At 43.8% G+C, this 13,245-nt stretch overlaps 1 protein-coding gene across 8 annotated transcripts in view; it reads left to right on the forward strand.

The window, feature by feature from the left end:
* Window positions 1–13,245, forward strand: part of CHD6 (chromodomain helicase DNA binding protein 6) — a 108,800-nt gene that overhangs the window by 45,524 nt on the left and 50,031 nt on the right. For all 8 annotated transcript variants that reach the window (XM_077929179.1, XM_077929186.1, XM_077929185.1 and 5 more), the window contains one exon: window positions 11,709–12,226. In XM_077929179.1, coding sequence (XP_077785305.1) covers window positions 11,709–12,226 — 518 coding nt within the window. The remainder of the gene's footprint in view (window positions 1–11,708; window positions 12,227–13,245) is intronic.

Here is a 13,245-nt window from a genome sequence, read left to right on the forward strand (position 1 = left end):
AATAATAATAAGGCTTGTCCCCTAGATTTGGGGCTAGTGTGGGCAGGGATCAGAAGTGGAATGCTTTATTAAGCTCTGGTCTGCTTTCGCATGTGTAGTTTTTCTGAATAAAACAGCAAATATGGGTAGCTACTTCGGGGCCAAATTACACATTACACAGTAGTGTGTTTGAATAGCAAACTTAGGTCTTGGGCACTCCTTGTTCTTAACAATAAACAGCTGCAGGGTGGTGGTGGGGGTCTCCTAATCTGGATCGGGAGGTTGGAGGAGTGTGTGGAAAGGGTTTTTAACCCTTGGTTAATCTTTAGTGCCCCTGTGCTGTTTGGCTTCAAAAAAATCCCTCTTGAAGTTTCTTATTGTCCCTGATGGTACAACTTTAAACCTTCATAAACTGCCTCTCATTCAAATTCTCAGAATGGTTACATTAAGAAGAAGGGGAAAGAATGCAGCGAAGTAGTTAAAATTACAGGGGGGAAAGAAAAAACCCAACAACCCATCATAAAACCAACAAGACATAGGGTGGAATTCAACATTGTGCTATTATGAACATTCTGCCTGCACAAGCATTTCAGCTTGCCAGACAGAACAAGCCTCTCTCCACTCACTTTTCTGAGGGAATTTCCTGGACCCCCCACTGAGCCAGTTCTGGGGCTGCAGGGTGAGGAGAGGAGAAAAATCTCCATTGGGTAAGTGGAAGTCATTGTGCCATGCTTCCACTGATGGAGTTTCTTAGGTGAATGAACCTGCCTAAGAATCAACAGGCGGGCTTCTTGTAGAGCAGTTTGTGAATGACTTGGTCGGTTGGTGTCCATCTAATGGCTTGTTCACACATGTGTTTTCACTTCTCTTGGCATTGTCAGAGTTTAAGTGAGTAGTGACTGCTGAGAGGGCCTTGTCAGTGGAAGTGCCTCGCCGTGCTAGTTTGTAGACCACCAAAATGTCCTTTGGGTTAGTAAGTTTTTATTTTTCAGGGATTTTATCTGTGTCCTTGCTGCATATTAAAATATAATACAGTGGTACCTCGGTTTATGAACTTAATCTGTTCCAGAAGTCCGTTCTTAAACCAAGACACGCTTTCCCTAATGAGACCTTCCGCCACCGGTGCCCTTCCACCATTCGGATTCCATTCTTAGACCAAGGTAGAGTTCTCAAACTGGGACACTATTTCTGGTTTTGCGGAGTTCGTAAACCAAATTGTTCTTAAACTGGACTGTTCTCAAACTGAGGTACCACTGTATTCTTAGATTTTAATTGTTGTTGGGATGTCCTTGCTACCATTGTGGTTTATCTCCACGTTTTGATTATTTTAATGAGACACTTTTATAAGTCATTTTGTTAACTTAGAATACCAAGATATAACTATTATGTTAACATGCCTTATGCTAGTCAAAGATGGCTTATCTGGAATGCAATCTGCTTCTAGCTGAATACTTCTTGAGTTTGCTCTTGTATGGTCAGTGTTGGTGGCAATTTATTTACAGTGGTACCTTGGGTTACATATGCTTCAGGTTACATACGCTTCAGGCTCCGCTAACCCAGAAATAGTACCTCGGGTTAAGAACTTTGCTTCAGTATGAGAACGGAAATCGTGTTCCGGCAGTGCGGCAGCAGCAGGAGGCCCCATTAGCTAGAGTGGTGCTTCAGGTTAAGAACAGCTTCAGGTTAAGAACGGACCTCCAGAACGAATTAAGTACTTAACCCGAGGTACCACTGTATTTACTTACACCAAAATATGTGCTTTTTGTTTCCCCTCCCAAAAAGAGTTACAGCTTACAAAAATTAAAATAAGCATGAAAATAATAATGTCCCGTAGTTAAAACACCATTACCGAACTAAGATCAGCATCAGTAAGGAAAAACACGAAGGGTTGTTCTGTTAGTTTTTCTTTTTGACTTCCACAACAGAATTTCCTCTCTTTTCTCCCCGTGTGCCACTCAGATCTGCTTGGACGATTGGCGAAAACCACAGAACAGAGTTTGGGAGCAAGTGGGGTGGGGAGGAGAGGGAGGGGAAATTCTGTTGCGGAACTCCTAATGTTGGATACAACCCTTAGAGGCAAAAATATTATTTGTATATCAATAGATTTATTTTTATATTGTTTAAATTTTATTATAGTTTTGTTTTTTACTTTTTAACTAGTATCTTGTATGTTTTTAGCTTTCTGTATTTTACCTGTGTTGTAATTTGTGTAAGCTGCTGGTTTGAGTTCCAGTCTGGGAAAGAGGTGAGATATAAAGAAATATAATAATAAATTAAATTCTAGCAAGAACTGAATTAAAAGCTTGTTTCAAGAGAACTAATAATGGAATACAACTAGGGAGAAAGATATCCGCTTAAAGCAGGTGACGTTCCACATATGGGGTACACTGCAGAGGAAAAACCCTCTCGTGCAATCCACATTTTGCTTGTGCAATAGACTTGAGCTTTCTGGTTGGCTAAAAACCCACCTGACTCTTTTCTTGTATATACAGAAAGGATTAATGATACTCACAGTGTCTGATACAGTTGAGAAAGGCCTATTGATGAGTGAAGAGCATGAGCACTTAACTGCTGCCAATGTTAAGTGTTGTTGTGAGAAGTAGCATTGTTGTGAGAGATAGGATCACTCTGGAGATGGGTGAAAAATGAATTCTGAAAAATGAACTGAACAAATGTTTCTCCCTGAAATGGCAACCCATGAGGGGTTAAGCTTTGCTTTGTCTTACCTCTTCGGTTCTGTGGCTCTGATGATACAGAATACAAAGCTGGTGAGTAAAGGCATCTCAGCAAGGTCAGGGCTGACTGGCCTGGAATGTTTCCATTTGCAGCCTGTACCTAACAGGACTTTTCGGGAAATTTATAGCATGCAGGGATATGTGAAATTAGATATGGCACCTATAATACCACTGTGATTTCCCCTGAAATGTTCCAGAGTTACCAGGGGCCTGCCCTGCATGGTGGCAGTGGATTGAGACTGGTAACTAGCCAGTTCTGTGGGTTTTCTTTTCTTGTATCTGTTTCATACAGTGAGGTCTGAGAGCCTACTGTTCCTACAGTTAGGTCTGAGAGCTGACTAATACCTAAAGAGGTAGTGTGTCAGAAGGCAAGGAACAGGCAAGAGGTTTGGGAGAACGTGGCCTGGAACATCTAGGTGAGGAAGACTTGGGTTGCTGACCACATGAGACTGGGCATGATCAGGAAGGAGGTTATATATTTCTCTCTTCACTCCCCTCTCCTGTATTCCTAACCCTGTGTTTTCCACCATCATCAATACCTCTCTGCCTCTTCTCTTTTCACCATCACTATAACCTTCTAATCTGTTCATTCTGTCTCTTCTGCCTTTCTCCATCTCATCTCACACCCTTCGATCATCAAGAACTCGCCTCTTGAAATTCATGATCTCTTCTTTCATCGCTGGCCTTACTAACTTCACAACTCTTTTGGGGCTCAGTGCCCAAGATAGTTGGATATCCTCCTTATTCCCGACTTATTTAAGATCCACCTGCTTTTTAAAAAACAAAAACCCTTGTTTTCCTTTCCTTAACTGCATTACCATCTCCTTCCCTTCCCCATCTTTCCCCTTTATGTTTTATGTTTAAATTAGATTGCGAGCTTCCAGGCATGTCCTTGTCCTTGGTTTGCCTTTTGCACAGTGTTTTGCATTTCAGGTTCAAAATAGTATACATCTGTGCATTGTATAGGGTATTTTATACTTTTAGAATGGGGACACCTTTTTTTCCAGGCCAGAATCTAAAGTTCGGGTATGTTCACAGACAGATAAGGGAAAAGCTTACCTCAGTATTAAGGGTTTAACTTTCTCTCTTTGTTCTAGTATTTCCCAGTGCCGGAGAGGCAGTCTGCTTTTTAAGCCAAAATAGCTTTTTTTCTTTGAAACCTGTTCAGTGAAAAAATAAAGTAAAGGCCCGGCTGCTTTTCCCTCTCCTGTATGAGAACACATGCAGCTTGAAAAATGAATGGTTGACTAAGCACCTTTCTTTACTTATTTGGGGTGTGAGCTGGGACACACCATTTCTGTTATTTCAAGATCTTGTACCGGTTTGATCTTTGTGTTAGAGAAGGACACATGTGAAGCAATTTAGTACAGTGTTTCATGGTGATAGATTGGTGCTGTAAGGTTGCAGATGTGGAGCTGAAGAGCTCATCAAGGGTGGCGGGTTAATTAAATTTTAGTGGCCTCTATTGAAGTATTTTTTTCAGAGCTTGCCTAAAGAACGCTGGTCTCTGCAAATACACACAGGCAAGCAGCTAAAAAAAAGTAGGTCATACTTTTGAGGCCTACTAACCTTGACAGTTTGCCTTTAAAGTGCATCTCTCTCTCACTCTGTTCACAGCAGCTCCTGATTGGAAGCAGATAAGTTTTTTCTCTTCCCCCTCCATCCTGCTCTGGGTGTACTTCAATTCCCATTGCCTTTCACTGAGATTCATAGCGCCAGATCCAGGACAGGTTTTGGGAAGTTGTGCAACATGAACACACACACACACACACACACACACACACACACACACACAGATTTTTTTTGCTGATGTTTCTATTCTCTGTTCTCTTGTATTATTAGAGATACAAATTCTATTTGCAAATCTGCCAACCAGCGTTAGATGCTGAGCCATTGCTTTAACAGAGCCAAATAAATGAAGAAGGATTGTAAGACCTGTCCTATCTTTCAGAGGAATGGTACTTCCTATGTATATCTGACTACAGGTGTTTTCATGGTATAGAACCGACCTGCCTTCATCTGTAATCCAACTGTGCTATTGCTACTATGATGATCCCAGAGATGCAAATTAACTTTAAGTGAGATATTTTGTTATGATGGTTTATTGGTGAAAGATTGAAAATGCAAGGTTATGGAGGCATAAGCATGGAGCTAAAATGGAGTATTTTGAGCAGATGTCAAGTCACACATGAGAAGGAAAAAGAAGAGGAAGTGTCTGTATTGCTATTGGTTAACTGCATGAGATTTTCACATGCCAAAGCTGGACATGGAAAACTTGCATGTGTCAAGAGAACTTTAAATGTTAATGGAATTAGAAGCTGCAGTTGGTGTTAGGAAGTATAATTTTCTGAAAACATATTTATTTATTCTACCCAATAGGGGGCCTGAGCTAGTAGGTAATGATGTGGCTGCAGAACAAATAATTATGTTGACTGTGTTCATTTAAAGCATGGATAAGGCTGCAACAAATTTTATCCTGTTTTGATTTTCCTATCAAAAATAGTACAGTACATAGAAGTAAAACATGTCTGACTTTCAACCAGTTCCCACAAAATGATTCCACCTATCCCTTTTATAGGAAAATGTACCGTATCTCATAATATTCAAAATAAAAGGATGGGCCAAGCATGCTGCTCTCCCAAAAAAATAAGTCTGCTACAAATTTGCAATTAAATCATTTTTTAACAACTTGGGTTTTACAGTGGTGCCCCACAAGACGAACGCCTCGCAAGACGGAAAACCCGCTAGACGAAAGGGTTTTCCGTTTTGGAGGCGCTTCGCAAAACGAATTTCCCTATGGGCTTCCTTCGCAAGACTATAGCCCATAGGGAAATCTCCGGGACAGCGGGGAAGCTCAGCGCGTCTTCCCCACTGTCCTCGGACCTCCTCCCGCCGCCAGGCTTCGGAAGGCTGCTCCGAAGCCTGGCGGGGGGGCGGAGACCTCCTCCCGCCTCCAGGCTTCGGAGCAGCCTTCCGAAGCCTGGCGGGGGGGCGGAGAGGTTTTTTAAAAACCCCGGGACAGCGGGGGACTTCTCCGCTGTCCGGGGCGATTTTAAAATGCTGCCGGGCGGCAGCGCTGACGCCCGGCAGCATTTAAAAAAACCCGGGACAGCGGGTTTAAAATCGCCCCGGGCGGCGCGTTTTTCCGCTGTCCCGGAGGGCTTTTGAAGGCAGGCCGGGGGAGCAAAGACTTTCGCCCCCCGCCCGCCTTCAGAAGAGGTCCTGGAGCTCTTCTGAAGGCGGGCGGGGGGCGAAAGTCTTTGCTCCCCCCTGCCTGCCTTCCCGGGAGAGCGGAGAAACGCAGCGCGTTTCTCCGCTGTCCCGGAGGGCTTTTGAAGGCAGGCGGGGGGGGGGAGCAAAGACTTTCGCCCCCCTGCCTGCCTGTCCCGGAGGGCTTTTGAAGGCAGGCGGGGGGGGGAGCAAAGACCTTCGCCCCCCACCCGCCTTCAGAAGAGGTCCAGGACCTCTTCTGAAGGCTGGCGGGGGGCAAAAGTCTTTGTCCCCCCCTGCCTGCCTTCCCAGGGGCTTTTAAATCGCCCCGGACAGCGGAGAAGTCCTCCGCTGTCCCGGGGCGATCTTAAAATGCCGCCGGCCAGCATTTTAAGATCGCCCCGGACAGCGGAGAAGTCCTCCGCTGTCCCGGGGTTTTTTAAAATGCTGGGGGTGGGAAGAAAAGCCCTTGTCCCCAGCCTTCAGAAGAGGTCGGGGGACAGACTGTCCCCGGACCTGGTCTGAAGGCGGTTTCCATAGGAACGCATTAATTGATTTTCAATGCATTCCTATGGGAAACCGTGCTTCGCAAGACGATTAAACTCGCAAGAAGAAAAAACTTGCAGAACGAATTAATTTCGTCTTGCGAGGCACCACTGTATGTGTTTTTCAACAATTTAACATTCATAATGTCCAGAAAGGGACATAATGCACTCATATTTATTTAGGTTACAATCCTAAAAACACTTAGCTAGGAGTAAGTCCTATTGAACTCAATAATACTTACATCTGGGTAAGACTGCATAGAATTATGCTGTTAAAATTGTATGCTTAGCCATCCTGCCTCTTCAGGTGATTAAGAAAGTTTTTAAAAATAATATAAAACTAGCTAAGAAATAATCTTCAAACCTAAGAGAACAAGCAAATCTGTCAGAAAAGAGCAACAGAGTTTTGTTAGGAATTATGCAAATGCATATTAATAGTTAACTTCTTTATTAAGAAATTGTGTAGAAATAGACGCAGACTGACTTATAATACCGATTTAAGGAAAAGGTGACGGCTTCATCCCATTTCTTTCAGTGTTAATTATAAAGCTGTATTTTTAACTAGGTTGATTTTTCAAGTATGAAAGAGTAGTACATTTCAATAACTACTCATTTCAAACAGCTATTTTGAAAACTAAATTTAAGATCATTAACTGCTCAGATTATTTTGTACTTCAGGGTTCTTCCATTCTAGTTGTACAGGTATAACAAATCTAATTCAGTTCTGAGGTTCCTGCAGGACTCAGATAAGGTTTGCTGGGGCTACAGTTGTTCATTAATTTTTTCCCCTGTTTCCATTGTTTTACATATCACATACTATAAACATCAGTGGAGGAGAGGGCACGACTGTTGCAAGTAAATGCACTATATGAAGCTCAATTCTAGTCACAATTTTCTTATTTAGATTGCAGCATGTTTATGATTTGAATTTCCAGATTCCCTGTATAAAAGGACACCCGTGTTCTTTTACATATTTGCAATCAGTTATTGCAGATGGCCGCATCAGTTGCAGGTGTGTTTAAATGCCATTGGTTTAGTCTTTTCCAAACTATTTTTAAAATCACATCAGTATCATGCTCTTCTTCCAAGTAGCTTGAGGCAATGTACATGGGATTATCTCATTTTATTGCTGCAATAACTCTGTGTGGTAGCTTAGACTCAGAGAGGAATGACTTGCCCAGGGCCAATCTGTTGGGTTTCATGACGGAAAGGAGATTCTAGCAATATCCGAATCGGCAATGCAGATGAAACGCTACTCTGGCTCTACAAGTTAAGGCTGTTTTTCTCAAACTTGGATCTCCAGCTGTTGTTGGACTACATCTCCCATCATCCCTAGCTAGTTGAGTCAGACCACTGGTGCCTCTCACTTTGTATTGTCCACACTGACTGGCAGCAGCTCTCCAGGGGTTTCAGGCAGTGAACTCACCTAGCCCTACCTGGAGATGCCAGGGATTGAACCTGGGGGGGGGGGAGGAGAAGAAGAAGATTTTGGATTTGATACCCCACTTTTATCACTACCCTAAGGAGTCTCAAAGCGGCTAACAACCTCCTTTCCCTTCCTCCCCTACAACAAACACTCTGTGAGGTGAGTGGGGCTGAGAGACTTCAGAGAAGTGTGACTAGCCCAAGGTCGCCCAGCAGCTGCATGTGGAGGAGTGGGGAATCGAACCCGGTTCACCAGATTACGAGTCCACTGCTCTTAACCACTACACCACACTGGCTTTCACACTGGGACCTTCTGCATGCTGAGTAGATGCTCTACCACTGAACTATGGCCCTTACCCATTCTCTGAGGAGAGTCTTCTCTGTATATACTCTGGTTTCTCTTCAGATCATATACATCTTTTGCCTGGCAGTGAAATTATATGCCTTTCAGTGCTGGGTTAAAATAATCATCATAATCACGACCATCATTTATTACTTATACCCTGCCCATCTGGCCAGGCCTCCCCAGCCACTCTTGTGGCTTCTAACAGAACATTAAAAATACAATAAAACATGAAAAACATCCCTAAACAGGGCTGCCTTCAGATGCCTTCTAAAAGTCAGATAGTTGTTTATTTCCTTGACATCTGATGGGAGGGCGTTCCACAGGGCAGGCACCATTACCGAGAATGCCCTCTGCCTGGTTCCCTGTAACTTCGCTTCTTGCAGTGAGGGAACCACCAGAAGGCCCTCAGAGCTGGACCTCAGTGTCCGGGCAGAATGATGGGGGTGGAGACACTCCTTCAGGTATACTGGGCCGAGGCCATTTATATAAAACCTTTTTATTTGCGGAAACATTTTAAAATACTGACTTTTTAGAAAAGCCACCTCATCTTTCATCAAGAGTTCATACTATGTGAGTAAAGGGACCCCTGACCATTAGGTCCAGTCATGACCGACTCTGGGGTTGCGGCGCTCATCTCGCTTTATTGGCCGAGGGAGCCGGTGTACAGCTTCCGAGTCATGTGGCCAGCATGACTAAGCCACTTCTGGCGAACCAGAGCAGCACACGGAAACACCGTTTACCTTCCCGCCGAAGCCGTACCTATTTATCTACTTGCATTGCATGCTTTTGAACTGCTCGGTGGGCAGGAGCAGGGACCGAGCAACGGGAGCTCACCCCATTGCGGGGTTTTGAACTGCCAACCTTCCGATTGGCAAGCCCTCGGCTCTGTGGTTTAACCCACAGCGCCACTGAATTTACATTTTGGCAGATCTGTGCATGGCCATTTTGGGTGTTACATTGTATGGTGAATCCTTCTGTTTATGTGACGTTGGGTAGATCCCTTTGTTCGGAATCATTGTTGACTTTTACCAGTTCAAGAATAGCAAGATGCTGAGGAATCTTGTTTCCTAAGTTTTTTGTTTGTTTGTTTCTTTTATTACATGGCTGAGGATGACTCTGCTAATCCATGCCAGGAGTCAGGAGAGCCATATCTTTCTCCCTGAAATTGGCAGCTCTGCCTCACTGCAGTGAAACGCTCTCTAAAGTTTTTGGGTGTACTGTTATGTCTTTGCTGTAGAATAATGCAGCAGCTGAAAAGTGTTACACTGAATTTGAAAATACACAGGAATTTTATAGAAAAACTCGATTTAAAACAGGAGTTGGCTTGAATGTAGCTTCATTGCTGCTGGATTTTCCCCCATGCAGCCATGTGATAAGCTGGGTTGTAGCACTGCATTGCACAGTGAAGTGATTTTTAGAACATCTTTACTGTTCTGGATATCTGATGTTCAGCCAGGTTTGTACAACCAGGTCAACGTGTGGCTGCATGTGCTTCTTTGCAAAGTTTGCAAGTAGTGGCCACTGTGGTAAATGGTTATCTGTTGGTACTTGTTTATTTGTTGATGGCGATAGCAAAGCTTTATCTTGCTCCTGCAGCCATAGCCTCGAGACCCATTTTCCCTCATGTTGGTACCTGCCAAGGTGAGTTTAGTGAAGTTGTACTAGGTCAGGCATAGGAAACCTATGTACCACCAGGTGTTATTGGACTACAGCTGCCACCATCCCTTTGGCTGATAGGAGTTGGCAAGATTTGGAGGACCACTGTGCTAGATTAAAAGTGAGTATGAGGCAAAGTTAGGGCTAGCAGGATAGTGGGAAAGGGTTTATTTTGCTTGGGATGTGCTGTGTCGTAATGAAATGTTGGCTAAGTTGTGGTTACATTAGGACAGAGATGCCACTTGTGCATTTGTTTGCAAGGGGCTATTTGGCTACCTGCTCTTTCACCTTATTTTTATGAGAACTTGCACAATGGGCAGTAAGTACCCAACTAAACAATTTCACTACTGCAAGCATTTTTAGCTGTGCAGTAAGAAGTTCTCCACCCTCCGCCCTAAATTTGCTCTGGTGGGTTGAGGGAACCTCTGGAACAGATTTAGAGATGGTGCAGGGAGAAGAGGAAATGCAAGAAATCCTAGTGGAACTGGATTTCCATTATTTCTGCCCAGCTTGTTGTCATATGAAATGCTTCTGACAATCAAAGCAGTACACATACCTATTCTTCTTCTCTACAATTTTCTCTATACAAATTAATCACTTAAAGTGCACTGCCATATATCAAAAATGGTTCACAATTAGTTCCCTGTCCTGATATAATGGACTTGACAGGTATGTCTTCAGGACAGCCATTGATGTTGTGGGAGGGATATTACTACTACTACTACTACTAATAGTGGTTTTGAAAGGCTGGGAGTTCTAGAACAACTGGGGGAACAGCTGTGTCAAGATCTTAGTCACCCTTTCCTCTTTCTTCATAATCATACATCTTTGTATAGGATCTTGGCTATTTGTGATGTAGTGGTTAGAGGCCAGTGATGGTAGCTAGAATTTCCCAGAGAACCAACATTTTATCTTAGAGACAGGGCCTGCTACATCTCTTTTATACAAAGCAGAGATGGTATGTTGCTGTGGCAGCTCAGTCATTTACACCCTCCGGCTAGCGTAGCAGGCCAACAGCAGGTGTGAATTGTCAGGTCAGCAGCAGCTTCAAATATCTGGACGGCTGTGTCATGAAAGACGGGAGGAAGCTTATTTTCTCCTCCTTCAGAGGGTAGAACCTGAACCAACGGATACAAATTGCAAGAAAGGAGATTCTGACAAAACATTAGGAAGAACTTTCTCATGGTCAGAGCTGTTTGACAGTGGAATGAACTACCTCAGAAGGTGATGGTCCCTCCTTCATTGGAGAGTTTTTAAACAGAGGTTGGATGGCCATCTGTCAGGGATGCTTTAGCTGTGATCACAGGAGGTTGGACTAGATGCCCCTTGGGATCCCTTCTAAATCTGCATTAATTCCTCCAACTCTGTAATGTGTGCAGAGAATGGCTTCACATATTACCTGTTCCAGCATTTACTTTGATTTCTGAGTATGTATGTATCCTTTAATAATCAAGTGTCTCTTCTTTTGCCAGGCATATGCATTTTTCAGTGTCATAATCCATAGTCCTGAGGCAGCCAGCCATGCATACATTTTTAGAGAATGCACTATTTCTAGCACAGAGAAAAATCCTAGTAATGTGGTAGGTTGCCTAAGACCTGGATGGAAACTCTGGCATCAGTGTGGATTAAATGAGTGAAACTTTCTGCTGTCTTTGTCAAAGCTAACTTTTATTCAAAATCATGCGAGAAGGACAGGCCACTTGTCTTTACCTTGTTAAATACAGCCGCCAGGGTTGGCTCTCAAGCTCTCAGCAGCAATACACACTCCTGTGTACATGTGTGGTGACATTTCTTTCTGTGTTCTCTTTGCAGCTGCCAAATTTTAATGTGCTGAGTCATTCCCCAATGTCTGATGCCTCCATCACCTTTGAATGCAAGCCACAGTCCCCTTTTGCTGACAGCACAGACCAGGAAGATTTGCATGACCTGGTGACAATCTCTGACTTGGCCAGCGTGAGCCTGGCCCAGAAGGACCAGCAGGATGTGGTGCCTGTTGAGGTGCCTGATGATATTGTGCAGAACATGGTGACATCCATTAATGGGATGCAGGACGACAGGGGTGGGGGCACTGGGGTGAAGAAGAAACGGAAGAAAAAAGAGCTGGGGCAGCAGGAACCAGGGGGTGAAAGAGAAGCCAAACCAAAGAGAAAGAGAGAGCCTAAGGAACCAAAAGAACCCAAAAAGCCCAAGGAGCCTAAGAAGGCCAAGGAGCCCAAGCAGGAGGGGGCGAAGAAACCCAGAAAGCCTCGGGAGCCCAAAGTCCCAAAGGAGCCTAAAGAGAAGAAGAGCAACTCGGAGTCTCCCCCCAAAGCCAGACCCAAGAAGACCAGGTGGGTGTTTGCTCAGTTCATGTTACCCTTTGTTTGATTCCCCCGCAGCCATTTTTCTCTCTGCTTTGCTTTGGCCTGAATGTTGTGGGTGGTTTTTAGGAACAGGCTATTAAGTCTACACTTCTCTATACCACGAAGCATCCCAGAGGACTACAGAATGAAACACCCTTGAGCTAAAGCCTGTAATGTGCTGGTGAGCAAGTTCATAGTTTTGTATATGTCAAATGCAGTCAATAGACTCACTTTTTTTGCAGCTCCTGTCCTCCCCCCCCCCCCCCCCCAGAATTGAGTCCCACCGCTTATAGGAGAATGGCTCAGATGTTGATAGGAAACAAATTGCTTAATGCTGTTGTGGAATAAAGGCAGCTTGGTGATTTTGGCAAAATGGGATGGAGAGCCTATTTGGTTTGTTGATGTTTCTGTGTTAGAGGGACTGGATATTTAAAAGTATGTTTTCACTTTGGGGTTTCATAAAATTAGTACCTAGCAAAAGCATTATTAATCATATTTATAGTAATTTGTTCAGAACCATGTGTCTGCCTTCTCAGTATGGTTGTTAAAACTGCAAGAGCTCCCATTTCTGTGCCAGCGTGGAAGCGTAATTTGTTTTCGTTGAACGCAGTTAAAATTATTGTTCCCTACTTAGATTTATCTAAGGCTCCTGTCAAATGTAGCCACAGTGGTATGGGAGTGCTATGAAGTGATCCCATAGTTGGTCAGGTGGAGAAAAACCATGTGATTGGCCTTGCCCATATTGTAGTGTCTGCATTTGTCTTGGAATTGTTTTCATATATTTTAATTGTTTTGTTATCGTATTCATCACCCTGGAGTCCTTTGGGAGGCAGGGAAGGATATACATGTAGTTAAAAGTGATAATTCACACACAGCCTAAACCTAAATGGGCTCACACAACTTGGAAACGGCCCCTGTGCCTCTCTGACTGCATGAAATGGGGACCTAAATCTCAAGTTCTGACTGCCTTCCGCAGTAATACTTGGTGTTTGAGGTTGGGCAGTTTC

Source organism: Podarcis muralis, chromosome 5, assembly GCF_964188315.1.
Source record: "Podarcis muralis chromosome 5, rPodMur119.hap1.1, whole genome shotgun sequence".
NCBI lineage: Eukaryota > Metazoa > Chordata > Lepidosauria > Squamata > Lacertidae > Podarcis > Podarcis muralis.